Below are 19,800 nucleotides of genomic sequence, written 5' to 3'. Positions count from 1 at the left end.
TACTGCATAAATCCCTACAGAGACTAAGCGTTGATTTGGACAATAAACTGAATTTTCTTTCTTCCTTATGCAGTCCACACTTATTAGGATTTATGTGAATAAAATAAAGTTTCACACCACACCACTAAATACTGTATTAACCTGACTGCTGTTGAAACGTTAGCCATCTAGGAGGGATTTTTTTTTTAAATGATAGAACTCAATCCTTCAACTTTCCAAGGTACAAAAACGGACTTCATTGCAACATATGCGCGGTGGGCCTTCCATATGGCATGACCATAAAAACTTTGCTCTGGATGGAGTATAAAAAGAGAAACCGAGTAGTCTGAGCACCGGCATGAGAAGCAGGATGGCTGTCCGGAGTCCTCGCTTTGAATGAGACAATGACTCCCTCTCTCTGTGGCTTTGCCTTGTTTACCTATGTGTAAAGCGTGTCGCGTCAGGGCGTCACCTGCTCACTCCCCAGAGAGGAGAGGAGTCTCGTGGGTGTGCAGTCTCGGGTGCTACGAGGCGGGAAGGCGGGCTGTTGTGTCAATCCCGACACGCTGCAGGGGGAGCGCTAGGCACAGACTCTGCTACCCGGAGCTGACTGCAGCTCTGCCAATCACCCGGGCCCAGGGAGCTCGCCTGCAACGGGCTCTCTGGAAGCCCGTTCTCTCCACGCCGAGCGCTCTCCTAGCCCCGTGGTCAGGGGGAGGCTGCCCGGCCACCGTCACGCAGGGAGGCACTGCGCCGCTCCGCAACAGCACAGGCTCCTCCCTGAGGGGGCTTCCCTGCCTCGGGGGGCGAGGGCCACACTGGCCTCAAAGGGAACAGAACGACAGGCTCACCGGGAGCTTCCCCCCGCCCCCGGAATCGCCCACAAAGCTGTGTTCTCTGCCTCTTCTGCGCGTGCGCGTCTCCTTCCCCTTCCTGGCGGCCGTTAGAACTTTGTTTTCAAAACCCACCGCCGCTCTCCCTGCCTAGAACTACAAATCCCGTGTTGCCGGCCAGCCGCGCGTGTAGTGGGCATGCGCCGGCGGCTCTGCGTGTCGTGCGTACGAGGGGGGCGCGTCGTTGCGTAGGCCCCCGTTCTAGAACGTTGCTGTGGTAGCGCCCGGGCGCCATGTTAGGAGGAGGCCGGAGGGAAAGAGGAAGGAGAAGCGGCGGCAGCAGCGGCTCGGCCCAGCGAACAGCTCCCTCCTCCCTCTAGGGCCCTACTCCGGCCCATATCATGCTCACGGCTTCCGCTTCCCGGCGGGACGAGTAACCGGTCCGGAGGCGGCAGCGGGGGAGGAGGAGGGGGACGAAGAAGAGGCGGCGGCAGCGGGGGAGCCGGAGAGACGATGCCGTTGTAAGTTGGAACCCGGCAGGGTGTCTCGAAGGCTTGGGCCTTGTTTCCCCTTAGCCTTCTCCTCCAGCTCGGGGGCTGGCTCGCTCCCCCAAGCCCTTCCTCTGCGTAGCGGGACTTCGGGCTTCCCCCTTTCCCAGGCCACAAGACTCTTCCGGTGCCGCAGCCTGAGGGGCCGCGGATTCTTAGCTTCCCGGGCTTCGCTCCCTTTGGCCTCTGATCTTTCCGAGCTCCCTTATGATAGGATGGGAGGGCTGAAGGAGCCGTGCAGCACCGGCCCCCTGGCAGACTCTGGAAGAGCCCGTACATTGTTCTGCCAGGGCTCCCTGTAGCCGGCCTCCTTTCCACTGTGAGGGGCCGCGCGGCCTCCGTGCTCAAGCAACCGCGCGGCGGGGGCCGCACGCCTGCCTTCCTCCCCCGCACACAACGAGGAGGTAAGCGCGGCCTTCAGGGAGCCTCTTCCACAGAAGCGATGCACGTGGAAGGGCTGCCCCTTTTACCTCCATTTCTAATGTGTGCTTCCTTCGGACTAATCCGGTGTCCTGCAAATGTTTCTCCAATCCCTTTACTAGACTGGAAAAAGGCTGTTCAGTTCAGATTACTCTGTAAACCCATGACATTAGCGCCCCCTGCCCTGTGGAAGCTAGTAGCTAGTAGTCCGTCGTACTCTTCTCTCTCTACTTCCCACCACCATTCCAGCTCTGAAAAACAGTGGGGTTTTGCATCTCTTGGCTACAGTTCTTTGGAACAACTAGGACTGGTGCTCTGGGTAGCTCTTTCTTTGCAGCAGGTTTGGCAGCCTTGCTTAATGATGGGACGGTGTAAGAGACAGATGAAGTTTTGCATTCCTTTGTTTCCTTTTAGTAGTTTGAAGGTTCTTGTTTGGCATAGGCCCATTACAGTTGTCTAAATTCAGTGGATACCTCAATATGGGCGGCTAATTAAATATTTTTGAAAGATCAGGCATGTTGGTTTACACAAGATTTTTTTGATAGTATTGAGGAAAGACATGATTCAGATTTCAATAAGGAACTACATGCACTTTTTAAATTCCAAGGTTGTTTTTTTCAAAAGAGCAACACTGTATTCCTGTGACATTAATTTGATTGTAGTAACATGTAAAGACCCCAGTCAGGAGACCCCACTGTGCTAAGCACTATACAAATGTTAGTTTTATTATTTACTTGTATTATGGTAGTGCCTAAGAGCCCCAGTTGTAGACCAGAACCCGCCCTTGTGCACAATGAACAAACACAACATAATATACATACAGTCCATGTCCCACAGAGCTTGAAGTCATCTAGGATTTTGACAGCATAAAAATGAAGGGATGTTCAGTGAGGAAACAGAACACACCAAGGCTATTTTTTTTTTTTTTTTTTTTACTATTTGAGTGTCGTGGATATACATTTTTTGAGTTAATATTCAGTGTTTTTCATTACTGTCATTGTGATAAGAGTGGCTGAATATATTTGGTTGGGGGTGTACATTATAAGATTTTTTTGCAAGGCTTTTATAAAAAGACTGCAAAAAAGCATGGGTCTCGTATACAGTAGATAATTCCATAGTGGGTTTTATATCTCGAGAAAATGAAATTAAGGTGAGTAATTCTTTTTGTACCTACTTTTCCATTTGTGGCTCCATTCTAAAGTTGCACCATTGCACATGTAGGCCTGTGAGTAGGTGAGTCCCAAACTCTTTCACATATAGTACAAATTTGAAATTATATACATTATTAGGTTATTACCATGTTTTTTTTTATTTATAGGGTTTAACTCTGATATTGTAAAATCTTTTCCAGATTGAACTTGTCATACTGGTTTCCATCCTGAGAACTTTTTTTAAATAGAAAATGAAGGAATTTAATGTATTGCATGGTACAGTTGGACTGTTGTAATACATTATTATATAGTTTGTTTAGGAAGTGTTAGTAATTTTACAAATCATAATTTAAAAAACTTGCACTGTTGATCTCTTAAATGAATTTGTTACTCTATCTAATTAGAAAAGACTGACAAGTTTTATTCATTAAAAATCCCTGTAGTGGTTGGTGCTTTGTATGACTGGGGAATTACTGGGAATTTAAAATTCATTAGACAGCCATGACTCCAAACAAACTGGTACAATATAAGCAATCAATAATGTTAGTTAATCTCTGAATTTATAAAGTGGTACCTCTGACTTCTTTTAGGTCAGTAGTGGCATTAGTTAAAATCTCTCACTATTTTGAAAACTTAGCATGCTACTTTCCCCTTGATACTTATGCTTTCCTCCTGTTGAATGCAAATAGGCATTAACCTTCATGCCAAGTGGAAAATAAAATGTTTACTTGCATTTAACATTAGTAGATTTCTTACACACACATACACCACTGGCTCAGTCACTGCTACTCAGTCCATTTTCAGAATGTGTGTAGTTAGAAAAACAACAAGGAGTCTGGTGGCACCTTAAAGACTAACAGATTTATTTGGGCGTAAGCTTTTGTGAGTAAAAAAACCTCACTTCTGCATTGAACCGGACTCTTAGTCTGTAACCACAAAAACAACAAACACAGCTACCCTCTGTTACTTGTCAGCATGTGTAGGTAGAGTCACCCTAACTTTTCTATGAACTTCTTGTAGATCTTCTTTTAGTTTTGCATGATAGCGCCTGGAGACCCCAATCAGGATTTTGCTTCCATTCCAGGAAACCCTATACATCCAGACACAAGACTTTCCCTTGCCCCAAGAATTATAACTCTTTCGAGTGAGAACATACAAAAGCGTGTAATACTAAAAAAACCAAAATTCAGTAAACAAAAACTCAACATAAAGAATGTTTATTTTTATTTTAAGGCATTCTCAAACACCAAGATACAAACTGGGATTCTGTTTGCAATACTATTAGCTGAAAGTTATATAGCCTCTTTGATTTGATGATCCAGCCTCATAAGCATTAAGCCTCACAAACACTTGTGTTTTAGGGATATATGGCTGTCACTTAATCCATCACTTTTGTGATACTGTTTCTGGGGTGGAAGGTGAAAGCTGTTTAAAGGAATGTGTTCAACTTAAATTTTGTTGAGAGCTTTTATAAAACTGAAGAGAGTTAGCTGTTTCCCCAGTTAAAAAAAATGTTATAATGCTATTTACAAACATGAGTGCCTCTGGATTGTCTGAAATGGAAACATTGGGACAGTAAGAACCTGAAACTGACTGTAAACTGGAGACAGGCTCCCTTAGGGCTGGCCTGCACAGAGAAATTGCAGTATAAAAATGCTTCTAAATTGATTTAAATTGCTGCAATCTCTGGGTGTCGAGTTGGCCTCATTTTTATTATCCTTAATGAGAAATACAAAGAGTGAATGGACTGTGAATAATGGCTATTAAAGTGGATTTGTAGAATTCTTTCACTTTTAATAATATAAGTTGGCCTGTGAATGTTTACATGATCAAAAAAGTTGTCAAAATATGTTTTTATTGTAATAGATAAAATCACCAGAAGAAGACAAAAAGAGAAAAATAGATGGGGGAGGAATGGCTCAGTGGTTTGAGCATTGGCCTGCTAAACCCAGGGTTGTGAGTTCAATCCTTGAGGGGGATGCTTAGGGATCTGGGGCAAAAATCAGTACTTAGTCCTGCTAGTGAAGGCGGGGGGGCTGGACTCAATGACCTTTCAAGGTCCCTTCCAGTTCTAAGAGATAAGTATATCTCCAGTTATTATTATTTATTTTTATTTTACATTGGGCCATCTATCTGGTCACTCTTAGCTACTGAGAGTGCTATAAAAATGCAAATATATACTGTCCACATGTACATGGTCTTTGCTGTCAATGTGAGCTCCATTTTGGGTTGAGGGCAGTGGCTGATCCTTTGTTTGCGTCAGACTTCACCTGATTCAAGTTGTGAGTTTTGGAATTAAATTATTTGTACTTAAACTCAACTTTATTAATTAATCCTCATTTCATATTTCCAGAAATCTAAAGTTTTTATGCCACTTCGGTCACTATAATATCTAGCTACCTAAAACACAAGATCATTTCTAAACCACTCAGGTACAAAAAAGTATAGATCTGTGGTGGTTTTTACTTAAAAAAAAAAAAAAAAAAAAAAAAAAGCAAGAGCTTGTAATTATGATATAAGTAAGTTGAGGTCACATTCAAACTAGTTTGAATTTATTGGGCGTGGAAGAATTTTGCATTTGTGAATGGGCTGAAATCAGTGTTTTATGAATGATGGTATGTGTGTTGGAGAGAAGTAAGTGTACTTACCAGTTTTGTCTTTATGCAGTTGCTTGTTTCTGTTCCAGTGTCTTAACTCAATGGGCAAGCTTTATTTCTCAAGAATAAAATTTAAAAATCAGTTGTTCATCATTATCTTCCTAGTCTCTGTATTGAGGATTATGCCATAGTCACAGTGCAGAGCAATTGCACTAGCAATGTGATTCTTTCCCCCCCACCCCCACAATTTTCTTCTTTTTTCCTTCTTAATATATCAATTTCAGTCCTGTAGTAATTTTTTAATATGGTAATGTTAAGTGGAATTCTCAAATCCTGTGTAACAGTGCCAAGTGGGAAATAGCGTTCCGAAGAACATAATGTTTTTAAATCAGGTTTCTAGTCCTTATTTTCCAAAGATAATCTTGTGTGTCTGAAGTAAAATACTGTTGCAATATCTCTTGCTAAGTCCTTCTAATGCTGCATACTCCAATTTATGAGTTGGACTTGTAGAGCTTCTATCCACCTCAATTCTACTACAGCTATCACCTTTTAGCAAACAGAAAGCATTCTCCAATGCTCTGCCACTTGTATATGGACACTAACCCAGTGATTGTCTCTAAGCTAATATGATACTGATGACACATGCAGAGTTCCCTAGAAGTTTGACAGATTTTTTTTCCTCTGGAGCTTATAACAGTGCTCTGAGCAGGAATGCAACCTGGTATCTTGTAATGGGGGTGATAAATACCCCAAAACTTGGTTATTGCAGTGTTAAGGCTGCCCAGTGGGGCCATGTGCCATTCCAGAATATAGTGTGGCTAAATGTAAACATCTGAAAACTAGGGCATGACCACACCTGCAGTGCAACTTTAATTCTGCCTATTTCCACCAGGAGCTGGCAAAAGCCACTGGGAATGGTTCAGTAAAGGTGATGAAAAAGTTTGCAAATCACCAAGGGAAGTGGTAGGTTTTTCCATTATTTGGTATCATCAAATCAAGATTGGATATGTTACTGGAAGATGCCTTAGTCAATCACAAATTACAAGGCTCAATATAGGAGTCACTTTAAAATCTATGAATCTACAGTAAGTAGATATGAATAAAGACTCAAAGAATGTGCTGTTGTGTTGTGTTCCACAGCTTTGAATTCCAGCATTTATCTGCATGCACTCCAGCTGTGTTCACTGTGTTAGGTATAGCTGTATTGATTGTTGGAGGGATAAGTTGAAGCATCTTGGCATGTGCATGTATACCTCAAGAGATAAAGTATGCCTCACTTCCGAACTGAATTTTTTAAATTTGTATCAGTAAGGGTGCACAAACATAGTAGTGTTTTTTGACGGGATTGTCAGTAGCCTGATTGCATATGTCACAGTAGTCTCCAGGGCTTAGTTAAGGGTAATGTCTCAGAAGGAATCTTCAGTGAAAGGGTGTGAAGGGTTGGTAACACTGAAGTCTGAGGTCGCTTGTGTGGAATAAGTCATTCTTTGAGTGCAGGGTAGGTATAGGTAGTTTCTGTTTGCTGCACCTCACCTAAACATGAAGATTTGGCTTAACAAAGAGAAGGGTTAGACTTTGTCCTACAGTGCTCATGTGCTCTGTTCCCAAAGTCTTCTGCAGTATCTGTGAGGATAGAGTGGTAGTACATGTGGTGTTGGCATTTTGGGGCATCGCTTAAAGTGTTAGGAGAAGGAGTAAATAACACTTCCTTATTTACTTTCTCCACACCTGTCATGATTTTATAGGTCTCTATCATATTCCCCCTTAGTGGTCTCTTTTCAAAGCTGAAAAGTCTTATTAATCTCTCCTCATATGGTAGCTGTTCCATACTCCTAATCATTTTTGTTGCCCTTTTCTGAACCTTTTCCAATTCCAATATATCTTTTTGAGATGGGGCAACCACATCTGCATACAGTATTCGAGATATGGGCATACCATGGATTTATATAGAAGCGATATGTTTTCTGTCTTATCTGTCCCTTTCTTAATAATTCCCAATGTTCTGTTTGCTTTTTTGAGTGCTGTGGCCCATTGAGTAGATGTTTTTAGAGAACTGTCCACAATGACTCAGAGATCTTTCTTGAGTGCTAACAACTAATTTAGACCCCCAACATTTTATATGTATAGTTGGGATTATGTTTTCCAATGTGCATTACTTTGCATTTATCAACACTGAATTTCATCTGCTATTTTATTGCCTATTCACCCAGTTTTATGAGATCCTTTTGTAGCTCTTCGCAGTCTGCTTGGGACTTACTGTATATACTCGTTCATAAGCTGAATTTTTTTAGTAAAAAAGAGCAGCACCAGAGAAGGGGGTTGGCTTATGAACGGATATAAACAGGCCCTCCCCCCAACAGAGGGAGCAAGGAGAGACAGCACAGCCAGCAGAGCCAGAAGGGAAGATGTGGGGCCAGAGTCCTTCCACTCCGGGGCTGGCAGGCTGCAGCCATGCCGCTCGGCCCTGCCCCCCCAAAGCCGGCTGTAGCCGCACCTGCCGGAGCACGCTGCAGCTGTGCCACCTGGCCCAGCCCACTGGAACATGCTGTGGCCGCTCTGCCTGGTCTGGCCAGCCGGAGCAGCTCCAGCCAGGTCAGAGCCATCCTCCCCAGATGAAGTTGGAAGGGATGGTATGGTAAGAGTGTGGCGGTCCCGGGCTAGGGGTGGGGTCATGTGGGGGGGTAGTCACAGGGGTTACTCCCCTGACTTGCAGCTTCTCTCCCCCCCACCCCTGAAAAAAAAAATCCCCACCAGTTGCTGGCCTGTCCCGTCAGGGTAAGCAGCTCGCGTGCCGGGACACTTTGTTTACTTAGATTTACCTCCATGCCTGTGGACACTCGAGGTAAACAAACCATCTCTGTCCACCAGCAGCTTATCCTGACGGCCCGGGAGCCAAAGTTTGCTAACCCCTGAATTATAGGGTTGGCTTATGAACGGGTTATAAAAATTTTCCATTTTTACTTATCCATTTGGGGCGGGGGGTCGGCTTATAAACGAGCCAGCTCATGATCGAGTATATACAGTAACTATCTTGAATAGTTTTGTATCATCTGCAAATTTTGCCACCTCATTGTTTACCCCTTTTTCCACATAGTTTATGAATATGTTGAATAGGACTGGTCCCAATACAGACCCTGGGGGACACCACTATTTACCTCTCTCGATTCTGAAAACTGACCAGTTATTCCTACCCTCTGTTTCCTATTTTTTAACCAGTTACCAATACATGCGAGGACCTTCCCTCTTATTCCATGACAACTTACTTTCCTTAAGAGTCTTTGGTGAGCGATCTTGTCAAAGGCATTCTGAAAATCTAAGTACCCTATATCCACTGTATCCCCTTGGTCCACATGTTTGTTGATACTCCCCAACCCCCAAAGAATTCTAGTAGAGTGGTGAGGCATGATTTCCCTTTACAAAAACCATGTTGACTCTTCCCCAACAAATTAAGTTAATCTATGTGTTTGACAGTTTTGTTGTTTACTATAGTTTCAACAGTTTGCCCGGTACTGAAGTCAGGTTTACTGGCCTGTAATTGCCAGGATCACCTCTGGAGCTCTTTTTAAAATTTTTTAAAAAATTGGCATCACATTAGCAATCCTCCAGTCATTTGGTACAGAATTTCACATTTAAATGATAGTTACAAACTACATTTAGTTTAGTCTGCAATTTCACATTTGAGTTCCTTCAGAATTCTTGGGTCAATGCCATCTGGTCCTGGTGACTTACTACAATTTAGTTTATCAATTTGCTTTTGTTCCAAAACCAATGCAAAGAATTCATTTAGTTTTTCTACAATGGACTTATCGTCCTTGAGTGCTCCTTTAGCATCTCAATTGTGCAGTGGTCCCACTATTTGTTTAGCAGGCTTCCTACTTCTGATGTACTTATATAATATATAATTTTTTGTTTCCTATTACTTTGTGAGGTGTTGACTAGCTGTTCTTCAAAAAAATGTTGGCCTTCCTGATTATATTTTTACACTTCATTTGCCAGAGTTTATGCTTCTTTCTATTTTCCTGACTAGGATTTAACTTCCACTTCTTAAAGGATGCCTTTTTGTCTCTCACAGAGCCTTAAGCATAAGAGGCCCAGAGAGGTGTGCAGTTAACCTAGTCATCTCAGTGAGATGTTCTCAGCTGAATAGGAACACACACTGGAGGAAATGCACCCTGAAACAATAGCTCTGAGACATGTGAACTGCTCCATTCATTTCAGAGGGTGTTCTCATCATTCCTCCTTTGGGCATTTAGTATCCCAGCTAATGCAGGGAGAAGGTCTATAACCCTCCAGATCCTAGCTAACACACAAGGGAGCAAGGATTCCCCCCGAAAACCAGAGCCCCCAGGATACTAGCTCGCACAGGGGGAGGGTCCTCGCTCTCCCCCAGTCACTGCTGCCTCATTCCCCCACCCTGTGAATGAGGCGAGACCCTCTGTGGTCACTTCCCTGAGGGATGTGGCTGTGAATTTGAGGTATCTTTCCCCAATGCCCAGTCAGGAAAAATAGAGTGGGGCTGAGGAAGGGGTGGTGACTTCGGCATGGTCTACACTACGCATTTAAACCGGTTTTAGGAGCATTAAACTGATTTAACGCCACACCCGTCCACACTAAGAGGCCCTTTATATCGATATAAAGGGCTCTTTAAATCGATTTCTGTACTCCTCCCTAACGAGAGGAGTAGCCCTAATATCGGAATTGCCATATCGGATTAGGGTTAGTGTGGCCGCAAATCGACGGTATTGGCCTCCGGGTGGTATCCCACAGTGCTCTCTGGTTCTCTGATACACTGGATCTCTAGTACACTTGCCCCATATTCTAGGCAGGACTGATTCTATTTTTTGATACCATAAAGGAGGAATTGACTCAGGAAGTCATTCCCAATTTTGGCTTTTGCGCCCCTGGCTGATCTCAGCCAGGGGCACCTATGACAGCAGCAGAGAGTACAGCACAGAAGGACTGGTAACTGTCATCATTGCCAGTTTACAGTGGCAAGGTAGACGGTACAGAATGGTTGGTAACCATCTCTGCTATCATGCAAAAGCAAGTGAATGCTGCTGTGTAGCGCTGCTGAATTGCCTCTGTCAGCGGCATCTAGTACACATACGGTGACAGTGACAAACGGCAAAACAGGCTGCACGGTTGCCATGCTATGGCGTCTGCCAGGGAAATCCAGGGAAAAAGGGCGCGAAATGATTGTCTGCCGTTGCTTTCCCGCAAGAAGGAGTGACTGACGACATTTACCCAGAACCACCCGCGGCAATGTTTTTTGCCCCATCAGGCACTGGGATCTCAACCCGGAATTCCAAGGGGCGGGGGAGACTCCGGGAACTATGGGATAGCTGCGGAATAGCTACCCACAGTGCAACACTCCAGAAATCGATGCTAGCCTCGGACCGCGGACGCATACCACTGAATTAATGTGCTTAGTGTGGCTGCGCGCACCAATCTGTTTTACAAAACCGGTTTATGTAAATTCGGAATAGTCCCGTAGTGTAGACGTACCCTTCAAATGGGAGGGGAGAATGTGGAGGTGATAGGCCTCCTGCGCCGAATCCCCAGCTACACCATTTCCTCCCTCCTGGCTTGAAAATATTATGAGCAGCTCATGTTAAGAGGATCTGTGTATCAGGAACTGTTTGACCAGCCAACCCAACAGTTTGCTTTCCTTTGATCACCATTGGTCCCCTTGTTCAAGAAGCATGATTACATTATTCTAACTGCTTACAAAAGTCTTTCTTCTTCCCTCTATTCAATTAATGCTAATTTCTTTGGCAGTACTTAAGTAAAATCTGAGTCTGCATATGGTTTTTAGAACACTGGAAAAATTCTTCTCTAAATGCAGGCAGAGAGCAAGGAATATGCACAAGACAACTTTTCTGAAAGCTGCTAAGCATAGCTCCCAGCACATGCATGCAGCTCAGGTTCAATAACCACAGCATATCACCTTGGGCCACCAAAAGTGCAGCAGGTGCCATACACTAAATAAATCCAAAGCAATTGAGTTCTGTTTTGGGAGGATGAGAACCATAATTGGAGCCTCAGGTGTGCAGCCAAAAAAATACATGATTTTGTAAAATATTGGTTTTGGGGTTTTTTGTTTTTGTTTTTTTTACAGCGGAGGCTGTATTTTAGATGTTTGGACCATTAGCTCTGCTCACTATCATCATGAGGCACAGCAAATTTCAAGACTGTGCATCAATGTGTGGGTTTTAAGGCACCATGAATAATCCACCTTTAAACAGAAAGTGATGCTGCACCATAACTTTAGCAGAGTTGTTGCTCTGCTATAATTATGGAGGCGCAGACAGCAGCTCCATGGTTAAGGCTGCACAGGATTTTCCTTTTCATGGGACTTTTTTTCTCTACAGATTTACTTTTTTGTTAAATATTTTAAAATTACAAATCAGCTCCTTTTTGAATTTTATAAAGCAAGTGTTAATTTATCTAGTTAAATTAGCATGGCTTTTTAAAAAGACTTGACTTGAAGTCTCTCCTATTTTTGAGCTGCCTTCATGAAAAATCAGTGGACAGAGTCCTGAAATTCCTCACACAAGCAAGAATATCACACTTTTTAGTAAATGGGGGTATTGAATAAGGCATTAAGTACATGAATTGTTAGAGAATGTCAGCTAATAATTGCATTTTTCATTGAGTTAATAACAGAAGGATTTTAACTATATTAGTTAAAATGATGCTCATGTGGATTTCTGTTTCCTGTTTTTTACAGTTTTTAATTGGATATTTGCTTTTAGCCATCTCAGCTACTCTTAGTATGTGTCTGAATGTTGTATAGGTAATACAGTGTACTCATCATAAAAGGATTACTTTTACTTATGTAGCACCGTAAGTGGAAGGCATGTCACAAGCATAAAATAAGAGAAGAACCCTATCCCAGAGAGGTTACAAACTTGTTGATACATGTAACACAATGAATGAAAACAGTCCCAATGGAAGGATGGACTAATGGTGTGAGCAAATATGCCTGAGAATATTTTGTTTTAACTAGGGCTGATGAGCCATTTAAAAAATTAATCTCGTTTAATCACACTGTTTAACAATAATAGAATACCATTTATTTCAATATTTTTGAATGTTTTCTACATTTTCAAATATACTGATTTCAGTTACAACACAGAATACAAAGTGTACAATGCTCACTTTATATTTATTTTTATTACAAATAATATTTCTTTTGTTTTTTACAGTTCAAATATTTTTCAATTCACCTAATACAAGTGCTGTAGTGCAATCTCTTTATCATGAAAGTTGAACTTACAAATATAGAATTATGTACAAAAAATAACTGCACTCAAAAATAAAACAATGTAAAATTTTAGAGCCTCCAAGTCCACTCAGTCGTACTTCTTGTTCAGCCAATCGCTCAAACAAGTTTGTTTATATTTGCAGGAGATAATGCTGGACACTTCTTGTTCACAATCTCACCTGAAAGTGAGAACAGGCTTTCGCATGGCACTGTTGTAGCAGGTATCGCAAGATATTTACATGCCAGATGCACTAAAGATTCATATGTCCCTACATGCTTCAACCACCATTCCAGAGGACATGCGTCAATATTGATGACGGGTTCTGCTCGATAACAATATAAAGCAGTGTGAACCGACGCATGTTCATTTTCATTATCAGAGTCAGATGCCACCAGCAGAAATCTGATTTTCATGGTGGTTTGGGTTCTGTAATTTCTGCATCTGAGGGCATGTCTACACTTAGAGTTTTTGCGCTGTAAGTTTCACCGGTGATAGGGAACCCATGAAAGCAAAGCACTGGTTTGTGTACTCACTCAATTCCTCAGGTGTAAGAGAGCGTTTAGACTACCAGCACTTCTATCACTGATGAGAGCAGTGCTGTAGGGCAGCTGTTCCACAGTGCAGCTCTCTGGATAGGTCTTTTGGGAAGGGGGGTGAGTGGAAGGCATTCTGGGTCCCTGCTCAGTGCCTCGTGCTGCCCTGCTTCATGTCTGAGGAGCCCCATTGCTTCCTTGTTTCTTCCGTGGCATCTTTTTGAAAACCTCCTACTGTCTGGCTGCTTTCCCTGCCACATCTACAAACAAAGGGAAAGGGAGCTTCAAACTTCCTGGGGCTTACAGGAAGAGGGGCGGACGTGGGTGCATCAGAGCAGCGGAGATGCTGGACAGAGTGGTCGCTTTTGGAAATGTGGGATATCCTCCAGAGGCCAAAAGATGTTTACACTGCTAGAACGTGTCTTCACTTTCACAGCAGCGCAAAAAGAACAGTGGTAAGAGCTGTATGCCTCTTGTGAAGGTGGTTTTCTTTTTGCAGTGAAACTTCTGAGTCATGAACAAGTGTAGATGCTCCCATGGTTTTAGCGCAAAAAAGGGGCTTTCTGCACTTTAAATGGTAAGTGTAGACATACCCTGAGTGTTGCTCTTTTAAGACTTCTGAAAGCATGCTCCACACCTTGTCCCCCTCAGATTTTGGAAGGCACTTCAGATTCTTAAACCTTGGGTCAAGTGCTGAAGCTATCTTTAGAAATCTCACATTGGTACTTTCTTTGTGTTTTGTCAGATCTACAGCGAAAGTGGTCTTAAAACGAACAACATATGCTGAGTCATCATCCAAAACTACTAAACATGAAATATATGGCAGAATGTGGGTATAACAGTCGACCTACAGTTCTCCTCCCAGGAGTTCATTCACAAATTTAATTAATGCATTATTTTTTTAACGAGCATCATCAGCATAGTCCTCTGGAATGGTGGCCAAAGCATGAAGGGACATATGAATGTTTAGCATATCTGGCATGTAAATACCTTAAAATGCCGGCTACAAAAGTCCCATGTGAACACCTGTTCTCACTTTCAGGTGACTTTGTGAACGAGAAGCGGGCAGCATTATCTCCTGCAAATGCAAACAAACTTGTTTGAGCAATTGGCTGAACAAGAAGTATGACTGAGTGGACTTGTAGGCTCTAAAGTTTTACAATGTTTTCTTTTTTTAGTGCAGTTATGAAACTGGAAAAAAATCTACATTTGTAAGTTGCTTGCACGATAAAGAGATTGCAATACAGTACTTATGTGAGATGAGCTGAAAAATGCTATTTCTTTTTATCATTTTTACAGTGCAAATATTTGTAATAAAAATAATACAGAGTGAGCACTGTATACTTTGTATTCTGTGTTGTAAACTGAAATAATATATTTGAAAATGTAGAAAAACATCCAAAAATATTTATTAAAGTTCAATTGGTATTCTGTTTAACAGTGTGATTAAAACTGCGATTAATGGCGATTTAATTTTTTAAATTGCGATTAATTTTTTTAATTGCGATTAATTTTTTTGAGTTAACTGTGATTGACAGCCCTAGTTTTAACAAATTTCTGGTTGCAGTCATTTGAGCTGTTGTGCTAACACTAGCTTTTATTTAACTTCATTATGATTGGGCGTGAGAGTGGAACTTAGGGCTGCTTGAGTAGAGTTCAGTGGCAGAATTTGTTAATAAAATCATAGAAATTTTGGGGTGGAAGGTACCTTGAGAGGTGGTCAAGTCCAGCTCCCTGCGCTGAGGGTGGACCAAGTACATACTGTGCTTATTATCAGTTGAAGCATGATATGTAATAAGGCTTCAGTGTTTCGGTTGCTTGAAAATAATGAAGACTAGAAAATAGGTAATATGCCTAATATGTTTGATTTGCACAGAAGTTCCATCAGAAGTTCCCTTTTCAGAGCAAGTGCATTTATATGGATGACACTCAGTAGTGTAATGGTTAAAATGAACCCTTAAGCCGTTATACATGTTTAATACTCTATGGAAAATAATCAATATAGGACTGATCCTGAAAGCTGGGCTGCATGCTCTTTATGGTGGGAACCCTGTACATGTATTTCCATTATTACTTTCATAGCACTTCCTGGAGCTATAAAATAAGATATACAAGAAGCTTCATTTCTTTCCACTCTGCTGCTTTTTCACTGGGCTTGGGGGGAGACATGGCACTACTACTTATGGCTTTTCCTTTAAATCCAAGATCTACTGGTACTGTGCCGGGGTGCCTGGGATGGACCACGCTGAGAGTGCCAACTCAGGGCAGACTGCGAAAAACAGGGAAGACAGTCCCCCAAAATTGGTGGTTTATTCTATGATTAGATTCACCAAACTAGTAGCAAAAGAGCTTCTGTAGCACCACACTGGTTAACAGGAAGCCTAAGAGCCAGTCTACACTAGCAATGTTAAAGCACTGCCACGGCAGCGCTATAACAGGGCTTGTGTGGCGTAGCTCCTAGTGCTGGGGCACTTTCTACACTGACGCATTACAGCGCTGAAACTTGCTGCACTCGGGGGTGTTTTTTCACACCCCTGAGCAAGAAAGTTGCAGCGCTGTAAAGTGCCAGTGTAGACAAGCCCTAACTCAGTCCCCTTTAGGCATTCCAGCACTTGGCTCCCATCCAGACGAACAAGTCTGTCATGAGAAGTTACTGAAAATTCAGTTCACCATATTGAGATTCTACTAATTCCAAAGGATCGGACACTTACCCCCAGGCCAATATATATTTCAGATCTTACCCAAATATCACGCCGTCAGCCAATCATAAGTAAACTAAAGATTCTTTAAGAAAAGAATAGAGATATAAATGATTAATAGATCATAAACATACAAATGATTAGATCAGGTTTATAGCAGTGATGATATAGACTGCTAGCTTGCAAAAGTGTCACTGGTAACTTTCTAAAGATTGGAAAGTCCTCAGTCCATAGTTAAAATACTCCTTTTAGTTGTAAATCTGCAGTCCAGAGCATTAGAGCAGGAATGAGGCAAAATGGAGATGTCTCGGGTATCTTTTATATCATCCCCACATGTATGGAAATTTATTGTCCCAAACAAAGTTCACAGTCTGTGTGTATGGACAGTTACTGACGAAAATGGAGTCCGAGGTCACACATCCACATCACATGAGGAGGGTTATAGTAGAATCTTAGGGCTTGTCTACACTAGCACTTTACAGCGCTGCAACTTTCTCGCTTACGGGTGTGAAAAAACACCCCCTTGAGCACAGCAGGTTTAGCGCTGTAAAGCGCCAGTATAGACAGTGCACCAACGCTGGGAGAGCTTTCTCCTAGCACTCTGTCACGACTACACAAGCTACGTTATTATGTTGCCAGTGTAGTCTAGCCCTTAGAGTTAAGGAAGGTAACTCTGAACGAAGTTATGGTTGCTCTTTCAGAAGTTTACAACTGAACATTGACTTGATACAGCTTTGAAAGTTTACCTAGTAGAAGAATGGTACTCCTCTTTTTTGTTTTTTTATTTTGTTTTTTGTTTTTAATAGTTTGTGTTTAATAGTACTATACTGTATTTGCTTTTTTTTATTTTGGTCTTTGCTGCTGCCTGATTGTGTACTTTATAGTTCCAAATGAGAGATGTGGTTGACTGGTGAGTTCGTCACTCTGGTGTTCCTAACTTTGAGGTTCTATAGTATCTGGGTTGGAGGTGTTTCTTCGGTGGCCCATTGTGAGAGTTAAGTATCCTTAATGGGCCCTGAACACACAGCTGACTAATCCTGATGGAAATCTGGCTGGGGGAGGTCACCCAGGAATACAACACATGTTTAAAAGATAGAAATACATAGCTAATATTCATAACAGATACAAAGATGCATGCATATAAACAAGATAATCATACTTGGAAAATCACAACTTTTTCCATAGATACCTCACATTACATATTTTGTACAAAATTTATTACAGTTTTGTAACAATGGTAACTATTAGTGTAACTATTTATTTTTGTACAACATAGCAGTATGCATATAGATGGGGACAGATACTCTGATCCACCAGCTTTGTGACATTGCTTTTGAAGAGAAAGATCTTTCTCAGGCTATGGCTACACTATGCAGCTTTTAGCGACATTGCTGTGCCGCTACTGCCGTGCCGCTAAAAGCCGCACAGTGTAGCTGCTGTTTGTTGGCAGGAGAACATGCCTGTGGACCGGCACTTTTCGTTGGTAAAGCTTTTATCTTTTGGGGGAGAGTGATGGGAAGGAGGGTATAACACCCCTGCATGACAGATATAGTGCCAGTGTGCCATCTGATATAGTGCCAGTGTACACATACCCTCAGTCATACTACTGTCAATATAATGCAGCCTAGAATTTCATATGCAGCTTTATGTACAGAATATTCAACTTGGTTTGATTGTACTGAGCCCTAAAAATCAAGCCAAGTTTTAAAAAAAAATTCAATAGTTTTAAAGGTAGTTTACAATTATATGGCCCAGTAGTGTAAACCACAGGAGTTATGGCTGTAAATTGAATGAATTTTTCAACTTGCTGTCTTCAGACATTCAAATCAGGTCCAAAAATCGTTCTGTGCTGTAACTTACCCCTCTCCTCCATTCCCCTCCCCGCCCGCCCCCACCTCCTCAAAAAAGGGTCAGAGACATCTTTTATTAGAGACTAAATTTAGACAAAACAAAGTTGAGGTGGTGGGCAAAATAAAAATTTTACTTTTTTTGCTATATGACGTATAATGAAGGCTTTAAAAAAACAAAAACCTTTAAGTAGGCATGCTTTGTCTAGTCTGGAAGACTTTACAATGACTAGCACTAGTAAAATGGTGACATCACAGTTGAGAAGAGTGAAAGTTGAGAAGGGAGTTTTAGTCACTGTTTAAAACTCTTGCTTTTTGTTAATGCATAACTTCAGTGGCTAATATGTTGGATGAAGGATATACTGCCCCATCAATCAGAGAACTAACTCCGAAACACATGCTCCCACCTCTTTTCCCTCTATCCCCCTCAACCCCTCTCCCAAGGAAAAAAAACCTCAAAGATTTTATGAGGAGAACCAGGGAAAACCAGAGTTGATGTTCTGCTTGGGTTTTTAACCACATCAAGAACATGTATATACACGGGGAGTGCAATGAAGAGGGATGACCATTTTACATCATAAAGAAGGAAAACGCAACACAAACCAATTTTTGTCAAGTCGTCTTAGCTTTTAACCATGATTCTGTGTTTCTTGACATTTGGTGTTTCATTTCTCAACATTAATATTGCATTTACATTTGTTGTATTTTATGAGATTTTTTCAATAAACTAATAATTGCTGTTGAAGCTAGTAAAATTCTGGATCTGTTTGTCTTAACAGCTTGTGAACCACAAAAACTCAGGAAGGCATACCCCTTAAGCCTGTGTGGGAATAGTAGGGGCTTGTCTACACTTGAAATGCTGCTGTGGCACAGATGTGCCTCTATAGTCATGCAGTGTACCATTTGTTTTTCCTAAAATGACTTAACACAAAAGTGCTCCAAGTGGCTTGTAAAAATGGTAATTATCATTTGGAATAGCCAAAATTTCAGCCTGAAATATTTTGATCTAATTGAGGGGGACAGAATTGCTGGTATGGTTCAACTAGTTCTTCCATTACAGCCCTACAGTTCACCTTCAGCCTTCTGAAATCTCTTGGAATTCACTGCTTCTGGAAGCTCTGCCGGTACCTAGAGGAAATTGTTACTGAGGCTATGTTTACCTTCCACTTATGTCAGCAAAATTTATGTCGTTCGGGTGTAAATATTCCACCCCTTTAGCGACACAAGTTATGCGGGCATAAGCTCTAGTCTGCACAGCTGTGTTGGCAGGAGAGCTCTCTGCTATTGGCATAGACCGGCTACATGAGAAATTTTACAGCAGTGCAGCTGCATTGGTACAGCTCTCTAGTGTAGACATAGCCTGAGATTGTTTAGAGTAGCGCTCCTGTTGATGCAGGGTAGACATGCAAAAATTCTTAAATTAATTCAGCATGTTTAGTGTGGACACACTGAGCTTTTTGCGTTTACATGAATTTGGTAGCAGATCACTTACAAACTGTTGACTTCTCTAGTGGAGGCAAGGCCATAGGGTTTTCTTTAGTATTTATTGTCATAGTATTTAAACATTTCCTATAAACTAAATCAGCATGGTGAAAATCCCTAGTGAACACTGAGTTTTCTGCTCCTGCTATACTCCTGGGAGAGACTGCTTGCAGAGTATTAATCATCTTGCCAGTTATGGTAGAAATGTTTTACTGAAAAGGAGGGTCTTTCAGCATGCCCTGAAATTAATTACGATTTGGATTAAACTTATTGCTGAAAGTTTACTGTTACTAATACTGTCCCAACTAAGACAAGTCATGATAGTAAAAGGTAATTAGGCTAGGACAGTTTCCTGGGAGATGTCCCACTAAAGTTCTTCTGATTAAATGTGTCCCAGATAAGAACAATATATTGTAATATTTGATGTTTATGCACCAGTTTCT

The 19,800-nt window shown here is 41.8% G+C and overlaps 1 protein-coding gene across 2 annotated transcripts in view; it reads left to right on the top strand.

Moving 5' to 3' along the window:
* Nucleotides 1–749: 749 nt before the first annotated feature.
* Nucleotides 750–19,800, top strand: part of PAPOLA (poly(A) polymerase alpha) — a 93,271-nt gene continuing 74,220 nt past the window's right edge. The window contains exon 1 of one of the 2 annotated variants that reach the window (XM_045013933.1): nucleotides 750–1,333. In XM_045013933.1, coding sequence (XP_044869868.1) covers nucleotides 1,326–1,333 — 8 coding nt within the window. In that variant the 5' untranslated portion in view covers nucleotides 750–1,325. The remainder of the gene's footprint in view (nucleotides 1,334–19,800) is intronic. The other variant, XM_045013932.1, reaches the window with a different exon arrangement.

The sequence above is a fragment of the Mauremys mutica genome, chromosome 4 (assembly GCF_020497125.1).
Source record: "Mauremys mutica isolate MM-2020 ecotype Southern chromosome 4, ASM2049712v1, whole genome shotgun sequence".
Lineage (NCBI taxonomy): Eukaryota > Metazoa > Chordata > Testudines > Geoemydidae > Mauremys > Mauremys mutica.
The sequence above is the reverse complement of the archived record's forward strand: the minus strand, read 5'-3'. Positions and strand labels throughout refer to the sequence as shown.